The 25,219-nt window shown below is 35.3% G+C and overlaps 1 protein-coding gene across 5 annotated transcripts; it reads left to right on the top strand.

The window, feature by feature from the left end:
- The first annotated feature begins 37 nt into the window (after window positions 1–37).
- On the top strand, window positions 38–23,459 carry LOC109103774 (dematin-like). 5 transcript variants are annotated; one of them, XM_019117128.2, is made up of 17 exons: window positions 38–236; window positions 13,415–13,474; window positions 15,726–15,773; window positions 15,878–15,955; window positions 16,162–16,290; window positions 17,074–17,118; window positions 17,934–18,078; window positions 18,174–18,218; window positions 18,310–18,459; window positions 18,703–18,830; window positions 19,793–19,898; window positions 20,409–20,458; window positions 20,551–20,599; window positions 21,906–21,913; window positions 22,211–22,276; window positions 22,419–22,499; window positions 22,581–23,459. In XM_019117128.2, the coding sequence occupies exons 3-17, from the start codon at window positions 15,759–15,761 to the stop codon at window positions 22,692–22,694; spliced, it is 1,209 nt and encodes a 402-aa protein (XP_018972673.1). In that variant the 5' UTR covers window positions 38–236; window positions 13,415–13,474; window positions 15,726–15,758; the 3' UTR covers window positions 22,695–23,459. The 5 variants fall into 5 exon arrangements, with proteins under 5 accessions (XP_018972673.1, XP_018972681.1, XP_018972667.1 ...); XM_019117136.2 differs by having other exon boundaries at window positions 15,875–15,955; window positions 18,322–18,459; XM_019117122.2 differs by having other exon boundaries at window positions 15,875–15,955.
- The last annotated feature ends 1,760 nt before the right edge of the window (window positions 23,460–25,219 follow it).

Here is a 25,219-nt window from a genome sequence, read left to right as displayed (position 1 = left end):
ACTGCAGCGAGCACGTTCTCGCTATCTGTCACACGACATGCGGAGTCACGACTGATAAATATTTGTGGCTGGTATTTGGCAAACAGTCCGAGCGAATTCAGGACACGCGCTGAGTTTGGTTTGCCTGCTCCATTCTATAAGTCATATTTGTTTTTGTGGAATTAAGCGCGAGGATTATATCGCAGGGAGGAGTGCGGGTGGAGGCTGTGTATTTTGGGATCATATTTGCTGGATAGGTAAGTTTATACTTCACATACAGTATCTGTTTGAATAAATTCAGGTGAAATTATTTGAGCCAGCGCAAGAAATGCTCCAGGATTCGACCGCAGCGAGTGCCTGGTCTGTTACTCAAACATCTGTAACATATAGGTTAACCTAATTATTTAAGTCTAATGGTAATATTAAAGTAATCAAACCAAGTGCACGTTATGGCATAAGAAGATGTGATTTGTTCTTCATAATGCTAAAATCACAAATCGCCACAGGATTTATGTAGTCTGCTAGATTATGGCACTGGATGATGCGATGCTTTTACATAACACAAGGCGACAGAACCGGAGAACAGGTGCATATGGCAAGCCATTTCAACACTTAATAGTATCCTTTTCATATGTGACTAGTAATTGCATTTTACTAGTAAATAACAATAAAGCAACTAGAATCTATTTCAGTTTGACTAGCTGTGGACTAAAACTTGATTTTCTGCTATTCATCATCCCTTTATAGTGCCATGGAACTATTTCATTTTAACCGGTGACAAATTGTACATATGCATTTTGGCAAAGACAGAAATGACTAGCACAAATATGCTGGTGCCTATTTAAGTTTTATTCATTAGATGCTAACTATATCAATGGTTGCAAGTGTCTCTTCTAGCTTTACTTTATTAGCACTAGATACCTATCAGATACTAGTCTCCCTGGCCTGGCCTCTGATGGCTTGGCAATGGGAATCAGATTTATGTGTTTAAACATAGGTCAGATGCCCAGATATCGAATATGTATGTGATTCAAAACCACACAGAAGTGGCTCAGAAGGATGCAAAAAATCGATCTCGTGCAGATTTTTGTGTTTGCATGTGTGCAACAATATCCAAACTGTCACATGCGAGTAAAAAAAGTAGTTTTTTTTGTGCCAGCGTAAATGCAGCCTATATGAGATAGAAGTATCTATCCCAAATATTAATAGTAACAGTTTATCTCACTATTTGCAACTGCTTTCTGTACTTGACATATGTAATTGCTAGTCAAAATCGCTTCTTTAAAAACCCCTACCTAGATTAAAAATATTATTAGTAACAATAGAAGTACACATTAGTGTCTAAAAAAATATATATGCCTGTTCAATTACTCCTAGAAATACTGGAATAGATACTCTGAATAGTTGTAAACAAAAAAGACTAGTACCTAATGAATAATTATTAGCAAAACTAGTACCAGTAAACACTATAAACAAATATTTGAAAGTGAATATTTGGTGTCTGAAAAACTGATTGCAAAACAATAGTTACTTGTCACTATTGGGAAAGCAAAGTATATGGCTTAATAGCTAATTTAATAGGTATTAGTTACCACTGAAATAAGTAAGTGTCTAATAAATAGCTGCCAATTAAGTTAAAAAATATATATAGTCACTGTTGGATTTTTTACTGTTAATTAAAAAAATAATCACTAGTAGAAACATAACAGCAAAGCAATAAATGATAAAAATGGATTGCCATAGATGTGTGACACTGATGGAGAAAAAAAATTGTTTGAAATGTAAAAAGAATATTCTCAACCATTTTACATCCTGCTGTTTGAAAACAGTGAATATGTTTGTATACGGTGTATTCTTTAGTTGCGTCATACTATATAACGCAAACAATTTTGAGGCAGATCCTACAGGCTATATCTTATATTCTAAGTTGTAGCTTTATTTTAAGTGTTCCTTCTGAAATCTCAGAGGAATATACAGTGTGTTAATTACTGAGACCATCAGTCCCCTGATCATAAGAGATCTTAATTATCAGTAGCTGATATGCAATAAACTCTCTTTGTACGACAGGTTTCTGAATCCAATTAACCGATGGTCGTTAATTCTAACAACTACTCAAAGTCTGCCTGAGCTCATGAGCAGACATCTGCTTGAGCAATTCAATCAGTTATCTATTTATATGTAACTTAAACCAAATACCCACATTTCCAGATTATTTAATGCACCTGACATCCACATACAGTACCTTTGAGAGGATGAAGGTATGTGGCCGATATAATTGAGATCTGTGGATCAATTGACCACATGTAGCAGGCCATCTGCCTGCTCAAAAGCAGCCATCTGCTGTGATGACTCATCATCCAGCGTCTTACTGCTTATTAAAGACGTCTCTGAAACCCACTATCAATCACTGACAATAAGCCCTTTACGCACTATGAGGCTGATTCGGTAGGTGTTGAAAAATAGGCTGTTTTAATATAAAAATCAGTGATTGGAGTGCATATGCAACACAATTATACTCTGCATGGACACGTTTTTTGTCATCTCTCATTAAAACAAGGACCACCAGTGCATGGCAACAGGTTGTCGTGACAGTAGGACCAACTTTATACTCATCAACAAACATTATGCATAAACATAACCTCTGTGATCTGGGATCAGGATGTTGCATGGATGTGTGTTTAGTGAAAACAGCGTTTGGATGAAGTCTGAGATTTGTTTGAAGAGCATGAGCCTGCTTGACAAGTTCATTCACTGGATGGATTCGATTACAGCCTTAGGACAGAATAAAGCAAAGATTTATGTTTGAGTCCTTTGTACTCTCGCTTCAAGCTTCTTAACTGGGGAGGGATTACATAGGACCCTTCTATAGGATTTTTAATTAAAATGTGACCGACCCCTTTGCAATCTGATAGACCTGTGCAGGGATGAATGGTTAGGAATAGGAGAGGGGGAACAAGGGTAAGTTGATGGATATGAGAAGGCAAAATATTGCATAGTTGATTTTTCCATTCATATTAGTTTTCAGTCACTGTATTTACAAGAATTGATTTGAGCTTGTATTGACTAAATCATTGGCTGCTTGATTCAGTTTTGATTGAGCATTTGTAAGGAGTGTCAAGCTTTAGCCTGGTGTAATGGCTTGAGATTGATCTCTGAACAGGGTGAAGATGGTTCCTGCTTGTAGAAAACAAAGGGCTGATGGCAAACGCCTGAGTTTTAGGGATGGAAGATGGGATGGGAATGGGGGCTAAAGAGAGAAAACCCAGAGTGCAGGGAAAGAGTGTGTCTAGAAAAGTGAACCCTGCAATGTTTCAGAGGAAGAAAAACCAGACCAAAGCAAAAAGGAGTTAAGTTAGATTATTCCTTCAGCACTAAAAACCTGTATGACTGTCTTATGTGGAATTATTATGTGAGAACTATAATTTAAGTGAAATTTAGTGGATTCTGTTTTTTTTTTTGGCCTCTGTTGACTCACTGAATGATCAAAAATATGATGACATGATAGACACTAATAAATGTTTTTCAGGTTCACCCAGAAATGAAAATTCTGTCATCATTTCCTCACTCTCATATAATTTCAAAACTTGTGGAACACAAAAAGATTATTTCATTGTATCAACAAAAAACAAAAGTCATTCCTCAAAATACCTTCTGCTCCAAAGAAGAAAGAAACTCATACACGTTTGGAATGACATGAGGGTGAGTAAATGATGACAGTATTTTAATTTTGGGGTGAGCTCCCTTTAAAGCACCCTACAGAAAATGTGATTATGTGATATATTTCTCTTTTTATTACATTGAGGGAACAACAACAGCAATAAACATTAATTTAATAAAAATAAGATAAGATACCCTATACTGAGAAAAACCATCAAATGTGAAGTGCCAGAGGGAATGTCAATGTGCATGAAACAGTATTTTACTGTAAAGTTACATCCTGATTGTTTCAAAATTCTACATCAATTTTTTTTTTTTTTGCAAATCTTTGACTCTCCATAGTGATTTGAGCAGCCATTGTGAGTTCACTTTGCACAACCTCAGACTGCAAATATTATGATGAATCATGAGACTATACACTGTTTACGCTTACAGACAGTGTATATGCTATACAGTGTGTAGTTACAAACAGGTTTTTGGGAAAGTGATGGATTTGTTGTTGAGAATACATGTTTTTTTTTTGTCTCTAAAAACATGTAGGTGAGAAAATACATAGGCCTGTGTCATACGGGTGAAAGGTCACAGGACAGCACTCACCACGAATAGATTAAAGCTACACCTCTGTGCCTGTAAACATAACATGCTCTGTTTAGAGGATTTGTTGACCAGTGGTCCAACAAGACTGTGATATTCAAATAAAAGCCAAGCAAAAGGTCATGAGTTTTCATATAAAATTAAGATCAAGGTAAACATATGTGGCATTTCGTTCTATGAAACTGGCTTGAAGCATGCCTCCTGAGTGTGTGTGTGAGAGAGAGAGCAGGTCACACTGTACCCTCACTTATCTCTCACAGCAGCTTGCCAGTCATATGTTTTTGCAGAACTGAGATAAGTATGTTTCCCTCTGAGACGAGACACAAGGATCTGTTTTGGGGGATGGACTGACTATGACAGACAGCAAATAGAGACAAACACGTTATGAAACTTCATGTGAAAGCAGGATTTACTGTATAACTTCCATAAAGTTTTCATATACAGCTAGCTCCACTAGTGTAGCTAGCCTGATTTTGGGATTAAAAGATTCATGATTATTGTCTTGGTTCATAGTAATTCCTGTGATTGGTTGTTAACTTGGAATTGTTGGGAAACTGACTGAATTTTTTAAATAAGTGATGCTTGATGTCAGTATTCACAGAGTAGCAGAAATAATACTGTTATTTAGTTAGTTTTATTTTATTAATGTAACTTAAATTTTGTAGCTTGCTGGTTCCAGACTGTCTGGTATTAGAGATGGAGATTTTCAATTAATCTTTCTGCAGTTAATGTTGTTAAACCAGTAGGTGGCGACAAGGTACTGTCTTTATGTATGGGTCATTGAATTAGTCACTCAACTAATTCATTCAAAAATTCATTATTTATTCATTTTTTTTTTTTTAATTCCTCTACCTTGCAGCTTTCATTTTACAAAAATAAAAAAGGGGCTGTTCACACAGAATGCATTTTTGTACTTCACTGTGCTGATTTTCCATTGCTTTTTCGTTGTAGTCAGACATTTTTTGACACTTTTCCTCATGTTTTTCGTGCACGACACCTGTTCTTAACATGCAGTGCTCAAGTAAAAACTTTTCAACTTTTAAAAATGACTTTGTCATTTCACTGACTTTGTCTAATGTTTTTCAACACATTCTGTGTAAATGACCCTAAAGAAAGTAGCTGCGCACGCAGGACTGTACACAGCATATATAAACCATCTTAACCACAGATATGCTCTTAAATAAGGCTCTTTCTTTCTATACGGTATTTATATCCTTGGTATCCCGTGGTGCTGTTGGCCCGAGGTCTGTAATGTGTTTCAGTGTTTTATGCCCCGTCCTGCTGCCAGTACAGTGTCCTAACACAATAAAGCCAAAATGGATGCTTCCATAAACATCCATCAGTGGGGCCATTAGCCTTCAAATCTGCACTCATGTTTCAGTTTTGTCTCATACAAATTCACCAGAAAAAAACACCCACATACCAACATTGCTGACAACAAAGCAGCTGTACTTGAAATGAATATAATATCTAAATAGGTTTTCACACATATACACACACAATAACAACACACTTATAAACACATGAATTCAAACACCCAGGCATCATCTAATAAATCTATGCAGAGTGCCGCCCATGAGCAACAGCACAATGGCTGGGCTCAAAACACTTAATCCCTCACATTATGTGTGTGTGTGTGTGTGTGTGTGTGTGTGTGTGTTTGTATGTGTGTGCGTGTGTGCCAGAGAGAGATGGCTTGCGCTTCACAAAACCAGGCCCACACACATGCACCAGCCTGCTGTCTGCAATAACATTAATTGTTATGAGGGCATTCAAAGCCTGGTCATCTACCTACTGCTGGAACAAGAGCATTGCTTATTGTTGTATTCCTTTATCAAATTAAACGCATGCTGCTTTATAAGTCTCTGCAGACATTTATAACAACAAACTGTAAAAATTAGCGTAATAATTAGTTTGTGAAGGGATGCATGAATTAAAAATTCTGCTTGATACCCATAATGATTTTTAATTATTTGATTGCCAATAAAGGATAAATGGTTGATATTAAAATTCTGTATTTCACCTAAAACAGTTGAAGTTAAGCATCACAACATTATAAATTATTTAATTATGTCAGTAATTCCATTTTTAGTAATAATTAAATGATTAAATAATAGGAATAATTAAAGTATATAGCTAATTATTGTAAATTATTTTATGACCATGGTTAATATTAAAATTCTATATTATTTTGTCTAAATAAATAAAAAAAATGAAATACTAAAGCAGCACTGAATTTAAGCATCACAACAATATAATGTACAGTATGAATAATGGATTTTGAGATTGTGAGATTTGCCAGTATTGCAGATTACATTAAAGATTACATGTTGAAGGTTTAGTAAAAATTAAAGAATTAGTGTTAATAAAGATTGAATGAGCGGTAGATGATGCAAATGTAATGTACAGTTAACCCAGAAAACCCTAGTTGCATGTGCTAAAAACCACTTAGAAACTGAATAGCAATGCCATGACAACCACCAGTAGCACTTTGACACTTGTGGCTTGTTTTTTAAGGGCAGCCACCATTCGTGTGAAAATCAAGTTGTAAAGTTAGCAGAGCAATAGGCTCCAAAGTTTCTCAGTTACAGTAATAATTATTACAGATTATCAGTGATGATATCCTATCAATGACTGATTTAGAGCTTTGTCTTTAAAAATATCAACTCCAACTCTGTGCACAGACCTCTGCCTTTGCATGAGTGTATTTGTGCATCCCTTCTCACATATGACAAGAATGAAGCCCACCACTTCATTAATGTGTTGGCGGTTAAAAATAAAGGTTCCCTATGCTTGTGTTTAGTGTAGTTTGTGAGCACAAGCCTGGTCATAAAGACCATAGTCTTGATAACTGCCATAAATTCCAGTCCATGAAGGTGTAATATTCTTAGAAAGAGCTATCTGTTATCATTTCTCTTAATCTCAACCGCTCATTTTTGAACTACCAAAGGGAAAAGTACACAATAGGGATGAAAGTATTAGGACTAGTATTAGATCTCTTAATTATTTTGATTTTAAATTATTATTTCAAATTATTTTGACTTTAATCCATATAGGGTATTTTCTTATTAATTTTCCCCTTTTGCACATCATGTTTAAATGAGACCCATTGTCACAGATGTATTAAATCAAGCTCCTAGCCATGCACCCTGCATGTCCAAACATTTGTGGAAAAAAAAGAGTCATTCTAAAGAGCTCAGTGAATTCAGGCATGGGACTGTAATAGGATGCTACCTTTGGAGAAAGTCACTACCTGAAATGTCATCCCTAGATATTAGACTGTCAACTGTAAATGGTATTTTTGGAAAGTGGAGCAACTCAGCCACAAAGCAGAAGACCACGTAAAGTCACAGAATGGGGTTACTGAGGGCTGAGGCACATACTAAAAGCCAATGCTCTGTTGATTTTATAGCTGAAGATCTCCAAACTTCCACTGGTATTAATGTCATCACAAAAACTGTGTGGCGGGAGCTGCATGGAATGGGTGTCCATGGCCAAGCAGCTCCATGCAAGCCTCACATCACCAAGTTTGCTAAGCATCAGATGGAGTTAGTAAAACACGCCACTACTGGACTCTGGAGCAGTGGAAACCCAGGGCTCCAGACTAACATTCGAGATCAGTGGCACCAACGCCACTAAGTTCTGCAGATGGTGGTGCAAGGAGCAGATTTGGTGGGGCTGGGTGGTGGTTTGGTGGGTATTAAGTATAAAGATAATTTAATCATAAATTACTATTATTTTGCATTAATATGTGCAGTTACTAATAATATTACACATTTATTTCTTGGTAGAACACATTTGAAAGTAAAGCACTGAGCTTGAGTTGGGAAGCATACAAAATTTATTTTATTAACAATTAATAAAATAATTTAATAAAAGAAAAGAAAATTAATATAGTCTACTCTTATTTAATGTACCATTATTCGTCAATAGTATTATATGTAACTGACCTCTTTATGTGTGATTCAGTTGCAAATTGAAGAAAAGTTTGTTTTTCAAGACACTTTGCAACTTTTCTTACTGCATACACAAAAAAGTACAAAACTTTGACAAAATTTGATTTTTTGTTTTTGTTTTATAAGTGTTTGTTTATCACAAAGTATATTTTTGTCATCCAATTAAAAATACCATTTAAATTGCGTAATTTTTGGAGCTTTAAAGTGCTGGGAATAGTTGTGTGAAAACTTTTTCGTAATGCATTTGTTTTGTTTGCTTTGATTTTTCTCATATGCAGCACTTATGAGTTGGGCAATGCGGTGGTTGCACCAGTGCGACCGCTCACAAAATGTTGTCAAAGTCCACACCAGCAGAAGAAATGGTCACAATATGTGACCATTTGGTCAGTCTGGAGCCCTGAAACCTGTTATGTGGAGCGACAAATCAATCACGCCTTTCTGTTTGGCAAACTGATGGGAGTCTGGGTTTGGCAGAGATTGGGGTTGGACTATATCTCTTACTTCCAGTGAAGGGAAATCTTAATGCTTCAGCCTACCAAGATATTTTGGACAATGCTATGCTTCCAACTTTTTGGGAACAGTTTGTGGAATGTCTGTTTTTATTCCAGCTTGACTGTGGCCCAGTGCACAAAGCAAGGCTTATAAAGACATGATTGGATGAGTTTGGTGTGGAGGAACTTGACTGGCCAACACAGATCCCTGCCCTCAACCCCATCAAACACAATTGGGATGAACTGGAATGGAAATTGTGACCCAGGCCAGTGCCATTGTTGCCTGACCTCACAAATGCTCTACTGAACGAATGGAGAAAAATTCCAACAGAAACACTCCAAAGTCTTGTTCAAAGCCTTCCCAGAAGAATTGAAGCTTTTATAGCTGCAAATGTGGAACCAATGTCAGTGTATTTAGAAGGCTAATTTTGTATTAATATCTTTTTAATAGAAATGAAAAAATTGTTAGTAAGAGGAGTAAAAACATTTTAAAATACATTATGATAGAAAACATATATTTTCAATTTTAATATTTCCCAATATTTCTGTTTTTACTTTACTTTTGATTAAATAAATGCAGTCTTGATGAGCACAAGATCAAAAATATATTACACTACAATACTGTAGGTGATATTATACTGTGAAAAAACTCAAACAAGGCATTATTAGAGAACAGATTTTTTTTTTTAATAATTCCAAAAATATGTATCTTCCTAACATAATATGCCATTCTATTGAGATGTGTTTTGCCTTGGCAAACTTTATACTTTATGAAACTTTTTACACGAATGTTTTAGCAACGTTTGTGAAACAATTGTGGTTGAGTAATTTTACAAAATGCAATTTGTCCTCCGGCTGAGTTCAATTTGACTTTGAATCTGTGTCACACCAGGATCAAAGCAGCTTACAAACCATCCAGCTCTCACCCCCTGCTAACTGCACAAAATCTTCAGTGCTCATCCACATCACCGTCTGCTCCTCTGTTCATGACTGTAAGATTGCTATTCAAGACAGCATGAAGCATAAAATGAATTTTAAATGGGAAATAATGGGGAGGGGGTGGGATTTCTCTCATCAGGATTTTACTGAATTTTGAAAAGTGGTCTATAATATTATTGCTAATTTTGCCCCACCTGTTTGGCCTGGGTTACATCAGCAGAAAAGTCATTTCTGAGCTTGAGAAAGTTAAGTATATGAAAACAAACATTTTATGAAAGCAAACATCCCATTCCTACTCTTTCCTCATTTTTTTTGTCCTATCTCGCCTCAATATAAAGTAACAAAAAGGCCAATAAAAGCATGCGTATGTGTGTAGAGAGTGACTAGATTGGGCTTGTTCAGATGTGTGGACTGCAAAGTCGCGTTTGCCATAGCAACGGATCTGATGTTACATAATGCAATAGGAATAGGAAGAGTGCGAGAGGTCTGGCTGGCTTAATGTGGGAGATGCAGCAGGATATTTTTAGGATTCTCGTGTTCTTCCTCCTCTCTTGCATTGCAAGTGATGCGAGCAGGACGCAGATGAGGACGGTAGAGGACACACACTGAGCTGCATGTGTTTGTACAATATTCATCCGTTTTTGAGTATCTGTTGACTTGTACGTTACTGTCGTAAATATGACACCATATGAACACAAAGATAAGCACATCTTGCCCATGATTCATCTATGCAACGGCCTTTGAACTTCAATGACTCTGCATTGCCTTATATTCGTACAGTGAAACACTAGTTGTGTGACTACTTTATATTACATAGGTAAGCATGTTATATTAGTTCCTTATTGTTTTTTAAAACTTCATCCTTTTGGAGGATTTTTCCTCCACGAGTCAAATGAACAGCTGAACTGCATTGGTCTTGGAAAGCATCTCTCATCCGTCTTAGAGCTTGTCTGCTGTTTTCTCTCCAGAGACCAGACTTGATTTTCCACTAGATAGGAGAGCACAGGGACAATCTAGCTATAAATAATCTGGGTGAATAGCTGCTCTTTGAACAAAAGCTGTGATAGGCCTGTTCATCCATCTGTGCTGGAGGACACAGAGGTTTTACAGAGATGTGAGATGTCAGACTGTGTTAGCTAAAATACAAAAGCACCACGCTAGGGTTTCTTACATAAGTCTTCTTTAAAGGTGAGTGTGATGACTAAGATGTTCCCTGATAGAACTGCAGAGTCACTGAGATTGTGGTGCGTTTGCTTTGTGCTGTAATGAAAAACTCACGTGACTTTCCTTTCCAATGTGGCTTCATGGGAAAATTTAATTTAATGTGGCCGAATCTACCTGATTAGGATACACGCCAGTAATTTTGAGGGTCAGCTAAAGTAGAAACAGTTACTTAAAAGGATAATTCACAAAATAATGTAAGTTAGGGCTGTTTGATCATTTGATCTGTTTGATTATTATTTTTGCACACTACTGATATCTTGATTTTTTTTCCATGAATACTTGTTCCCTTCGGAAACATGAACTCCTCTTTTAAGCTGAGTTAAAATGAAAAATAAATAGAAAATACATGTAAAACTGACATAAAACAAATAGTCTGGAGCTAAAATTTTTTTTAAGAGATGCTCATTCTAGTGCAAGGCCAAAGTTCATGATGCATGAATAATTGAGTGATTTTGAAATGTTGTGTGAATTCAGAAGGATCAATAACTCAGAGACACTGCCTGAAGAGAAGCACTTTAGAGAGCACCATCACATTCTCTGGCTGCCAAAAAATATTATGTTTGCTTGGCCTCTTATTTATGGAGTACTAAAATAAAAGGCTTTATATTGTTTGTTTTGAATTTAAAATAGTTTACTCAGAATTGAAATTGTACTCACCCTCAGGTCATCCAAGATTTAGATGAGTTTTTTTTTTCATGGGAACAGATTTGGGGAAATTTAGCAGTATATTATTTGCTCAGCAGTGGATCCTCTGCAGTGAATGGGTGCCATCAGAATGAGAGTCCAAACAGCTGATAAAAACATTTATAAAGCTGCATGTTTGTAATAAATCATAATACATCATTAAAAGGATACTCCATCCCAAAATGAAAATTTTGTCATTATTCACTTACCCCCATGTCGTTCCAAACCCATACAAGCTTTGTTTGTCTTCGGAACACAATTTAAGATATTTTGGATGAAAACCGGGAGGCTTGTGACTGTCCCATAGACTGCCAAATAAATAACAGTGTCAAGGTCCAGGAAAGTATGAAACACGTCGTCAGAATTGTCCATCTGCCATCAATGATTCAACCGTAACGTTATGAAGCAACGAGAATACTTTTTGTACGAGAATAAAATAAAAATAACAACTTTATTTAACAATTTGTCTCCTCTGTGTCTCTCCACATCAGTGTAGCGCCATTTTGGAGAACATGAGCTGAACGCAGGCAGTGTACGCTATTCTGTGTCAGCCATGCTGCACTGATGCGCTGTTTTCTGTCAAATCAAATCGTAAATACACATAGAAAACGTATCCTTGTGTCGCAGCTGACACAGAAGAGCGTACGCTGCCTGTGTTCAGCTCAGATTCTCCAAAATGGCGCTATGGTGGTGTGGAGAGACACAGTGGAGACAAACTGTTGAATGAAGTTGTTATTTTTGTTTTCTTGTCATACAAAAAGTATTCTCGACGCTTCATAATGTTACGGTTGAATTACTGATGGCAGATGGACAATTCTGACGATGTCTTTTATACCTTTTATGGACCTCGACAGTGTTACTTACTAGGCAGTCTATGGGACAGTCACAGGCCTCCCTGTTTTCATCCAAAATATCTTAAATTGTGTCCCGAAGACAAACAAAGCTTTTACGGGTTTGGAACGACATGGGGGTAAGTGATTAAAGGGATACTCCATCCCAAAATAAAAATTTTGTCATTTATCAACATGTGGTTCGTCTTCGGAACACAATTTAATAACAGTGTCAAGGTCCATTAAAGGTATGAAAGTCGTCGTCAGAATACTCCATCTGCCATCAGACGTGTGATCTGGATTATATGAAGCGACGGGAACACTTTTTGTAAGTGAAGAAAACAAAAATAACGACATATGCTCTTCTGTGTCATCCACGCCACAAGGATGCACAGTTTTATTTCAAATCAAAGCTAAATACACATAGAAACAGCGCATAACAGCACATCCTTGTGGAGTGGATGACACAGAAGAGTGGAGTAACCCTTTAAGATGTTTTTAAATTCAGACTGTTGGTTTCAGCTTAATAAGAGTCCTCTATTCATACAATTGCTTTCTCCAGTGAAAAGTAATCTCTTCTGTATCAGGAGAGAAATATGCACAGATCAAGCACTGTTTCAAAGCAAAAACTGTCCATAACAGTTCTGAACAAATATGTTGGTGGATTTTGATGTGAGAGGACAACAAAGAATGGACTTTTTAACTTGAGGAACCATTATTGTGGGTTTTGGACTGGTATTTTGGCTGGAAGTGAAACAAATGCCTTTATGATGGATTTGTTACATGTCAAGACATTAATGTTGTGAGTATTACTTGTGGATTATTATGATGTTTTTATCAGCTTTTTGGACTCTCATTCTGATGGCACCCATTGGTGGGCATGTGATGTAATGCTACATTTCACACAATCTGGTCTATTGAAGAAAAAAAAATTCAGCAAATTTTAATTTCTGGGTGAATTAATCCTTCAACACTGAATTCAGTTTACCGAACAGTTTTTGCTTGTGGTTGAACTGTCATGTCATGATGAGTAATGAAATCCTGTATCTGGATGTTTCAGGAATGGTGTAGGGCGAGGAGGCCCTGTAGATGTGTGTCATGAAGCTTCTCACCGCCTGAGGTAAGAGTTCACTGTTCTGTCTTTTTTATTCACTCTGTCATTACATTGTATTGAAAGCACTGCTGGGTTAAAATGCTTGGTTAAATACAACCCAGCGTTGGGTAAAATATGGACAAACCCAGCGATTGGGTTGTTTTGACCCAGTGGTTGGGTTACTGCCCAGAAGGTTGGGTTAAACATTTAACCCAACTGTTGGTTGAAAACTGCAGTTGCTGGGTTTGTCCATATTTTTCCCAGCGCCGGGTTGTTTTTAACCCAGCATGTTTTAGAGTGTATAAAGTTTTTTTTGCTTTAGATATATTTTCCAAAAGAATCCAGATAAAAACCTGTTTCTATTGGTCTATAAATTAAATGGATGAATGAGGGCAGATTAAAAAAAATAAATCTGGCCGATGAAAATTCTATTGAAATTGTTGAAAATTTAAATCTAAATGTAAATGGATTAAAGGGACAGTTTACCCAAAATAATTTTCTTTAATTTTTCTGTGGAACAGAAAAGAAGATATTAATTAATTTTATGAATGATTGAATTTAATTTTTTTTTTATTTTTTTATTTTTCTTCTTTTGTGTTTCAGAGAAGAAGTAAGGTTATGATGGTGAACAAATGATTTTTGCGTGAACTACACCTATAAATAAACCATTTTACAAATTTAAACTGATTGTAAACAATGAAATGAGGTTTATTTGTGTTATTTTAACTCATTTCAATGAAACAAAAATAATGTTTTTAGTAATGGGATAATGGAATAAAAGCTGAAAATATACTGTTATTGTAGTTTTCTGAGGATTTAGTTTATTTTTGTGCTTTTATGCTAATCCTCAGTCATAATACTAACCCTAATTTTCCTCATTTTTAGAAGACTGTCAGGATTTGTACTTGCACTTGACATAGTTCCTTGTTAAAAGGGGGAAGGGAGTCAGTCGTCTGTCATGCTATCCGTCTGTGCTGACTGCAGGGATGTAATGTGTTTTATCATCCCTCTCCATCTCCATCACATCCCTCCCCCATCCTTCACTTTCTCCATCCATCCGTCTCTCTCTATCCATTTATCTGCCCTCCCCCCTTCTCTGCCACCCAGGCCGCTATCTTTTCTTTCACTGTGTTTACATCAGAGTCTGTATCTCCTTCTTTTCTCACACCCTTCCCAAAGTAAACATGGTTTGCTCTTTTATAGGAGATGTCATGCATCCTCACAAAATGTTTTACTTGTCATTTTGTCTCAGGTTTCCTTACTTCTATTGGTTTAATTTGGCATTACGAGTGGAAATGGAAACTGTATTTATTAAGAATTATATGATTGGTTAGTTTATGACATTCATAAATACTTTTTAGTACTATTAATAGTTTGATATCAGCCCTTCTTTGCTGAGGGAAATACTGGTCTGCCCCGAAAATCATGTCTATTAAAGATATTCAGAAATGGGTTTGAGGCAGATAGTTACAAGTAAATGACATGTCAGTCTGAGTCTATACAGAGGATAATCTGGCCCAGATCAAGGGGATTGTTTGTGGGTGTATGTATGTGTACATGTGTGTTTGTTTAATGCACAAAATATCTGGAGCATATGGGAACCATTAAGATGGCTTGACAAGATCTCTTTGAGCATTTTTATCTGTATTTCTGATATTTTAAAGAAATTCAAAAATGCTTTTGAGGCAAATAAATAATTACAAGTAAATGTGATGTAGGGTTATTTTTCAAAGGAGTGGGAGATGTGTCCTTTTCAGTTGAATACAAAAACTCACACAATGCTAGAATGAAGCTTTTGTATGGAAGTCCATCGGAAAAGCCCAGAGAAACCCATTGTGCTTTTAGCTTATAGCAGAGGTTTTAAGGTCCTTGCACTTTTAACTTCTCTGTACTGTGTGTATTAGCAAATTCATGCAGTCTGCTGCCGTCTTTTGACTTAAGTTGTCAAATGTTGAACATGTGAGGTTAAAAAATCATCTGCAAATCATTCCTGGTCACACAAATCACAGCTGCATGATTGCACAGTAATCTGTTATTGCACAGTTATGAAGTTGGATATTTATTATGGATATATAGAGATAAATATTCTAGCCAGTTGGATATATATTATATCCACTTTATCCACATACATACAGTACACCCAGATACATACTGTACTATACTGCAAATTTCAACTGCATTATATCATATAATCACATATGCAAAATGTAACTATATGATCGCCCAGCCATCTGACATCAAAGCCTCGTTCTCATTTACAGTTTCTTCTTTTTCACAGTGACCTCATAAAGGGAGCACATTCTCATTCAAAATGATGATGCATAAGGTAATTAAAAGCTTTTTTGTTCATAAAAAATATCTTAATCATTAAACACTGGAAAGGTTCATGTGATGTTTGACCTTTGACCTGTGTGTGTTTGTGAACAGCAGTCGGCCCGTACCTCCCCGGGCAGTGTTTGTTCTCTGCGTGGAGGAGGTGTTCCTGGATCCCCGGCGGTCACTATAGTGGTGTGTATAGCAGCAGGGCCTGCTGGGATATGATTACCACATCAGATTACACTTAACTAGGCCCACACACAGTGGACCAACATCTTGATTGCAATAGAGAATGCAGTCAATCCAATTACATTCAAGGGCCAGAACTAACTGTAATAATAAATGTGTCTCAAAATTGTAGCACAAATGTAATTCTTTCATATTTTGGATTAATACAGGCCAAAATGGACAATCAAGTGATTGGATATAAGGATCTAGCAGCTATACCTAAAGACAAGGCCATTCTGGATATAGAGAGGCCTGACCTGATGATGTATGAGCCCCACTTCAGCTATTCACCGATGGAGGTAATATATACAGCAAATCTGCTGTTCAAAAGTTAAGGGACAGTAAGATTTTTTTAGAGAACGGATGCATTAAATTGGTTCAGTTTTTTTTTCTTTTGAACTTTCTATTAATCAAAGAACCCTGAAAAACTATATGATTGTTTCCACAAAATATTAAGCAGCACAACTGTTTTCAACATTGATAATAATCAGAAATGTTTCCTGAACAGCAAATCAGCATATTAGAATGATTTCTGAAGGATCATGTGACTCTGAAGACTGGAGTAATGATGCTGAAAATTCAGCTTTGATCACAAGAATAAATTACAGTTTACAATATATTCAAATAGGAGATAGTTATAAATAAATGCAGGCCTGGTGAGCATTGTAGTGTATCTTACTTACCCCAGACTTTGTGCTGTTATTTGGTGATGAGGTCTAACAGTTTATTTTGGTCATTGTCTCATAGACTCAAAGCTGTTGATTTGACAGATTTTCATTCTGTAATACACTCTGTCTGTCAGCGTGTGTGATGTGTTCACTGGTTAGTTTCCTGCTGGGTGTGATGTCTCGCCATCAGAGCGCCTGGACAGAGATCAGCACACACACACACACACACACACACACGTCATGTTAGCTCGGCTCTCCCACTGTAATTTCCTTTTTTGTTTCGCTGTAATGGAAGCTTTACGCTTCATTAAGTCTGTAAACCTGTCTGTGGAAATGTCTGGATATCTCAGTTACTGCCAACAACTGACCTCCCTTTCACTCTTTCTGTCTCTATCTCTCTTTTTCTTTCTCTAGAGGTCATTATCTCCTCGTTCAATCTCCCCTCCTCCATCTCCAGAGGTAAGTTGCCATGAAAATCACAACTATGTCATATACATTTTAATATATGCCATGACATGAGTTTTTGCCAGATTAGAGGACCAGAAGTAAAAGTTTGTTTAATGGAAAGAAGGTAGTTTGCAAATAACATAGACATTTAGGTTACAAATTATGTACGTTATTTTATACTTTGTTGTCAGTAAGATTTTTTAATGTTTTTGAACAAAGTCTCTAATGCACGAGGATGCATTTATTTGAATACATTTTTTTATTAAATTATTTAAAATAACTCTTTTCTATTTTTAAATATTTTAAAATGTCATTTATTCCTGTGATGTAAAGCTAAACATTAATTGCAAAACAAAAAGTCATATGACTTTTGATCAATTTAATGTGTCCTTGCTGAATAAAGAGTCTGATTTATATTTAAAAACTCTCTGACCACAGATGTTTGAATGGTTGTATGAAATGTAAAACTTAAATAGTCTAAATTACTAAAATAGTCCTAAAAATACAGTTGTATTTAAGACAAATAATTAATAAGACAAATGTTATTTAAAACAGCTTTAAAAATAGTCATAATAAAAGTGATATTTTTGTGAAGTTTTCTTAAATACATACAGCTCAGATATATAAATCAAACAAACTATATGAAGGAAAGTTTGGAATTCCCCCTTTCTAAGCTCTAAAACCCTTTTTAACATCAGATCAGCATTGAAATCATAGGTCTTCAGCTATTTCACCAGGTTCAAGGACCAAGCTATCTATTTTATAATCTGCTTTAGAGTCTCTCTGCATGATTCTCAATCACACAGTCCTTCTACATGTAATTCCAGACCAGTCTATCAAAGGATGTCTATCAGAGGGATTGGTCAGATCCCAAGTCGTCAGGCAGCTCGTCTCCAGCGTCCACACAGCTGAGTAAAAGCATCACCGTCAGCACAAAGGTCCCACACCAGCAACAGCACTTCCACAGGCCAGGTTAGGTACTACAGCACCTCACAAACACAGCCAACACACCTCAATCAACATCAGACTCTTAAAACTAAACAAAACAACCTCACTTGTCCTCCTAGACAATGGAACCAACATATACAAGAAGCCACCAATATATAAACAAGGTATGAAACATCAACACTGCTCTTGAGTTCATATCAAACTCAGTGTAATTCTGGAGCATTCAGACGTGTCTGTGTGTTTGAATGGATGTAGATGTCTCCGCAGCCGTTCCACACAGTAAACACATGGAGGATTTAATCATCGAGTCTTCAAAGTTTCCCGCCGCACAGCCTCCAGACCCCAACCAGCCGTCTAAGATAGAGACGGACTACTGGCCCTGCCCTCCCTCACTAGCTGTTATCGGTAATACACTCACATGCTATCAACATGATCACAACCTGCTGTACACAATCTGCTACATGCCTTCATGGAAATAACTCAGTGTACAAGTGTACAGTGTACGTGCATACACGGAAATAAAATTTCCCTCTGGGTAGTAATGAATTTAGCAAGATTTAAATGCTAGCAGCACAGTATCAAGGCCCAGTTTGTTGATGTGGTAGGTGTTTACACTCTTTATCTCACGATCATGTGTTTGTATTACAGAGAAAGAGCGGAGGAAGAGTGTGGTGTCCAGGGTGGCTGAGGGAGAGGAGGGTGAGGAGGATGATAAGTATGATGACAGTGAAGACATGTGGAGACTTCGGCAAATGCAGAAACAAGAGCTCAACAAGGTGTTTGTCCCTAAAATGATCTTATCTGTGAACTTACAGTGGGTAACTGTGATGTGTCAAGCTAAACTATTCTAAATTGCATTTTTTCATTCTCGTGTTATTATTCATTATTACTATTATATAAATAAATTAATCATTTTACTCTGCAAGGCTGCATTAAATAAAGAAAAAGTGACCATTAAGACATTTTTAGTTACAAGAAAACAGATTTCAAATAAATGTTGTTTTTTTACTTTCCATTCATTTAAGAATCCTGTAAAAATGTCACATTTTTCACCAAAAAATAAAATAAAAATAAATAAAAACAACTGTTTCTGACATTGATAATATACTTTAATGATGATCATGATAATAAATAATAATACATTTGATAATAATTTTTTTTGAGTGGCAAATCAGTATATTAGAATGATTTCTGAAGGATCATGTGACACTGAAGACTGGAGTAATGATGCTGAAAATACAGCTTTGAAACCATCATAGGAATTAACTTCTCATTATAATTATTTTAAGATATATTAAAACTATTTGTACTGTGTTTTTGATCATATAAATGCAGCCTTGGTGAGCATAAGCGATTTATTTCAACAACATAAAAAATCTTTTGAACCCCAGAAGTTTAAACAGTAGTGTACATGCAGTTTTATGTCCAGCTACTTTTGTATATTTATTTATGTATTTTTATATTATAAATTTTTACTGTTCTCCTGTGCTGTTTTTCTTAAACCTTATTTTTTTAAGAAACCGAGGCTAAAGGTGTATTGGGTTGGCTTTTATTTGTGAGATGTTCTGTCTCACTGACCTTCAAGTGAAGGCCACAGTTGGTTTCAAATGAAGGACAAATCTGTAGGGATTCTTGCATTCCTTGTCGAAACAGGGCCAAGCTGATCAATTCAGTCTCTCAGTCTGGGTATAATGTTTCAGTGTCCACCTCACCTCTCATTCTCTCTCTCTCTTCACAGATTCAATCCAATCTAGGAAAATTGATACTAAAGGAGGAGATCGAAAGCTCAGCCCCTGTCCGAAGGAAAACGCGGTCTCTTCCCGACAGGACACACGTGCATCTGGGTATATTTTAATGTGTTTGTGTGTGTGTGTGGTTGTCACTGTGTGGACGTGATTTTCACAAAACTGTCTCATAAGGAATCACAGAACAGAAAGATCTTCAGAGATAAGCAGCATTACTGACAGCAGCTGTTGTGTACTGGACATCTGAGTCAGTCTTTCCACCTGCAGTCAGAGCTTATGCACAGCAGACTAATAATCTGAATCAGATGAGAGTTTATAGGTCTCTAGGGGAAAGGTCAGAGTCTAGAGAACTCAATTTGAACCATTTTGATTATTGAGTTGAACTTTATATCGGGTGGCACTGAAAATGGATGTGATTGGATTAAAGCACAAAAGCCAGTTGACCTTGTACTTACAGTGACCCCTTCTGGTTGATGAGATGCACTGCATACACACGACACATGTCCCTAATAGAAAACGTGTTGGCTTCAGCAACATTGCTTGGTTAAGATGATTATTTGAATGCTATTTGTGTCTCTACATTAAAATGTTTCTTCTTTTCTCTTGCAGCCTCTAAATCCCCCTCATTTCCTTCCTACACTAAGACTGGCCTGACTCGGGTGAGAAAATGAAATCTGTTTTGATATGTCAGCTTTGTGAGATCCATCCTTAATTACACTGATTTAATGAATCTGGTGTTTGTGTGTTACAGCTCCAGTCTGCAGAGTTCTCCTCTTCAAACAGTGATAAAGGGAGTCAAAGTAATTTTGGATTATGACATTTCTATTCTATTTCTATTCTGTTTTGTTCTGTACTGTTTTTTGCAATTGTTACACTTCAGTCAGAGTGGCGGTATTAAGACTCATAATTGTATTCTATTTTATTCTGTGTATTTGGAATTTAATCAAAGCTCCAGAATTAAGAGCACTGATCTCTATTCTATTCTATTCTATTCTATTCTATTCTATTCTATTCTATTCTATTCTATTCTATTCTATTCTATTCTATCCTAATAGTGGAGCAATTTTGTCAAGTTTATTTTTACTTCAATTAGAGCACCAATATTAAGGCATAATTCTATTATTTTTTTTTTTTCATTTGTTACACTTCAATCAGTGTCATTATCAAGAGTCATAATTTTATTCCATTTTATTCTGTTCTAAAGGGTACAGCAATTTTTTGCCATGTTTGTTTGAAATGTATTCAAAGTTACAGCATTATAAGTCATATTCACATTTTAATAACAGAGTCCCAGTTTTAAGAGTCATAATTCTGTTGTATTCTATTCTATTCAAAATAGTAATTAAGTGTACAAGTATTGTCATGATGGAATTCTATTCTATTCTATTCTATTCTATTCTATTCTATTCTATTCTATTCTTTTCTAAATAGTAGATCAGTTTTTTGCCATGTTTATTTTATCAGAGCAAGTTCCAGTATTAAAAAACTTATCTCTATTCCATTCTATTCTATTCTATTTTATTAATAGTAGTCATTTTGTCATACTTATTTACACTTCAATCAGAGTGCCAGTTTTAAGAGTCATAATTCTATTCTATTCTAAATAGTAATGTAGAGTGCCAGCATTGTCATGCTGTAATTCTATTCTGTTCTATTGTACTATTCTGTTTTTATATTTATCTAAACAGCAGGTTAGTTTTTGCCATATTTATTTAAAATTTAATCAGAGTAAGTTACAGTATTACGAGCACTGATTTCTATTCTATTCTATTCTATTCATTTTTGTCTTTGTAACATTTGTTACACTTCAGAGTGCCAGTATTATAAGTCATAATTCTTTACTGATTTTAATATATTTTATTATAAAATATATCAGTCATTTAAGAGTCATAATTATGTTAAATTCTAAATAGTAGAGTATTTAGAAAGTAGTATGTTTATTCACATTTTATTTAGAGTGCAGAGTCATTATTCTATTCTATTGTATTGTGTTTTGTTGTGTTTGATTCTCACCTTTTTATAAATCAAATTGAATTAAATGTTTTATACCCAATGCTCATTGTATTATCATTTGTTTCTCTCTCTCTCTCTTTTTTTTTTACACAGATTTCCAGGTATGTAATAGTTTACATTAACATACAGGTTTTTTAAACAGATGAACAGATGAATTTATCAATTTTATTTGAAACCAACTTTATTCAAACCCCTTTAAGTAATGAATACAATACAAGCCATTCATATGTTGACAGTTTCAGTATTAGCATTTCAGAAATAATCAAATAGCTTATTAAGTTGAGCTCTGCAACCTTCAATCTCATTAGTTTTACAACATTTACAATCAGATTTGTGTAATAACTGCACAAATCACAGTGGTGGTATGTGGTCTTATGGTGGTCTCCTCTCTTTTATAGAATGGAGATGCCCAAAGCAGAAGAATAGACAGAGGGAATTCACTCCCTAGTATGCTGGAACAAAAGGTGATGTAACCATATCATCTGCCAACTAATTAAAATTATTGTGTTTAATGCTTGTATATAGGAGCTCTTGTATATATTGTTACTTAAAGTGACAGTTTGATCCTGGTTCATTAATATTGTGATGAACGTGTTGGTTTGGCAGATTTACCCATATGAGATGCTCATCGTGACACACAGAGGCAGAAACAAACTCCCTCCTGGTGTAGACAGGACAAGACTGGAGGTAGATATTGCTTTTGCTCATTGTTTTACCCTGTTGCACTGTTCTGCTGGGAAACGTTGACCACTTAACCTCTCTCTCCAGAGGCACCTGTCACCTGGGGAATTCCAGAATGTCTTTGGAATGTCTTTAGATGAATTCGACCGGCTCTCCTTTTGGAAGCGGAACGACCTGAAGAAGAAAGTCTCTCTCTTCTAGTAGTCAGAGAAATACGCTCTTTTACTAACACTGTCACACGTCTGCACTTCTGCACAGGCGATACAAGTTAAGGAACGATGAGGAATGTGGAATAAGGAATGTGATTATGGAGCCAGCAAAAAAAAATCAGTTATCCTTATCGTTTGATAAGCCCCATATCTGATCGCAGCTAACAATCATATCTGAGTCTCTCTTTTTCTAGATGCAGCTACTATGTCAGGGCTTCACTGAGGTTACCAAGTCCTCTTCTGTAATGATATACACAGATAATAATGCTACAAATACACATGAAACAGATATGAATCACACCAGTTATCTGAGTAGACCAAATCCCTGCAGAACATTTCAGATGGACCAGCAGGAATCTGTGCGTTTAAGTCACTGCCACAGCCTTTATGTGAATTATGAATTAACAAACTTTCAGAATATGGGTCAATTACTTTTTTATTTATTCATTTGTTAAAAAATAGATTTAAAATGCAATTTATATATAGAAGGAGTTGAATAAACCTCTTCTTTGATGAGCATGATTTTATTTTATGAATTAAAATGAAGAATAAAATTCATAAAAAGGACAGAATTGTCCTAATATAAAGAAGTTCTTGAAAAGAAAATCTTATTAAGTGGTTTGGCATAATCTTTTATTTTTATTCTTTTCAAAAAGTGTAATATTTTAACAAAACTGCTTCACTGCTTATAAATGTAAAATAAATAAAAAAAACTTTTGTTGCTAAATCTAAATCATGTGGTTCAACCGACATGCAGTAAAAATAAAAAAACAGGAAATTCATCATTAGGTTAATATAATAAATTATTAGATATCTTTATGACACAGCAAGGTTAGTTCAGGTTTGTAAAATGTCATGTGGTGCAACTGAAAATTATTTTATTTTCTTTTATTATAATTATGAATAACAATTCATGCAATTTCCTTAATTAATTGAAATAAAAAAAAATAAGGTATAAACATTTTTAAAAGCCATATAAAACCAGCACAAATCAATACAAATTGGCATGATTTTTTTATTAAATTTTTTAAAAATCTTTATGGTGGACAGTCTGATTGTCATTGACCCATATCTGTAAAAGCAGCTAAGTATTTCAATTAAGCAAATCAAATAATGCTGATAGTTTAAAATTAAGTACAATTTATAATAGAGTCTCAAGACACACGTGTTGCACACCCTTATTCCTCGCACCTTAACACCAATATTACCACGTAAATACCAGCGGTACAATATACAGGTATAGCAACAGCTGATGATTCTGAGTGAGAGTTTGCTGTTCCAAAGAGAGCTACTGTACATTAGTGAGAGTTTACTGAATATTGGATATGAGACGTATGAATCCTGCATGGCAAATGTATCCTGCTTTTCTTCAGTGATGATGGATTGTGAATTGTGGGTGTGATCAATACTTCTCCTAATACTCCTCTTCTGCAGGATGTATAGATCGAACAGTTTCTCTCGCTCCCTCTATCCTATCGTCTTTTTCTCTCCCTCCTCCCCGTTTTGCTGCTACTGCCTTTACTGTTTTGGTTCTATCTTCTTTTGTTCTTGATGGGTGGAAATGTTTTTATAGTGTTCCTGTTTTATAGGATAAGGGTAGGTTAGGATATAAAGGGATTTCAGACGTTAGCACCTGATGGTTGCTGTTAGTCTGAAGGATTGATTTTGTAGTTAAACAGAGTTAAACAGCTTTTCAGTGCATGAATGTGAATTCGAATTGCATTGGTCAAGACCTACAGGATGTTAAACTGAATTAGAGGAAGATGAATTTACTGAACTGCAATAATAAAAAAAAATGGACACATTCACACAGCAGTGATATTTCATTAGGTCCACATTTTGCAACAAAGAAAACACAATTTTATTAATTAACTATATTAGTTATAATTATATGAAAAAATAATTAACATTCATATTGACTAATTAGTATTCATATTTAAAATAATAACAATATATCATTTATATTTCTATATATTGTGTAACATTTTGTATTTATAATATATATAACAAAATGTTATATTAAATATATATGTAAATTTACATAATAAAAGAATTATAATGAATTAAATCAATATTATTATGCAGTGGTAAGATAGAATGTATAAAAACCAGCAGTCGCATGTTTTATTTTATTTCATTTTAATTCTATGTTTTAAAATTCAAAAATTTGGAATTTGAAAGGCATACTCAGTTCTGTTCCGAATGGCACACAACCCAGCAGTTCATATATTCTTCTTGCCCTCGTCAAAATTAAATATTAATTTCTATGCTTTTATTGCTCCATTGACCAAATGAAGTGCTTGGATAGAGTGCATGCTTAGAGTTTGTACCTAATAAAACAAAACAAAAATGTTATAAGAGCAAAACAATCACTAAAAAGCAACACATAAATCAACTTGAGAATGTACAGTAGAAGTACAAATATAGACATTCCACATTCATTTTTGTAGAAGCACTGTTCAAAAGGAAATATGTGGCTATATGCATATTAACAAACCCATAGTATTATTTGTTGTT

Source organism: Cyprinus carpio, chromosome B8, assembly GCF_018340385.1.
Source record: "Cyprinus carpio isolate SPL01 chromosome B8, ASM1834038v1, whole genome shotgun sequence".
Taxonomy (NCBI): domain Eukaryota; kingdom Metazoa; phylum Chordata; class Actinopteri; order Cypriniformes; family Cyprinidae; genus Cyprinus; species Cyprinus carpio.
Note: the sequence above shows the minus strand (reverse complement) of the source record. Positions and strands in the feature narration are given on the sequence as shown.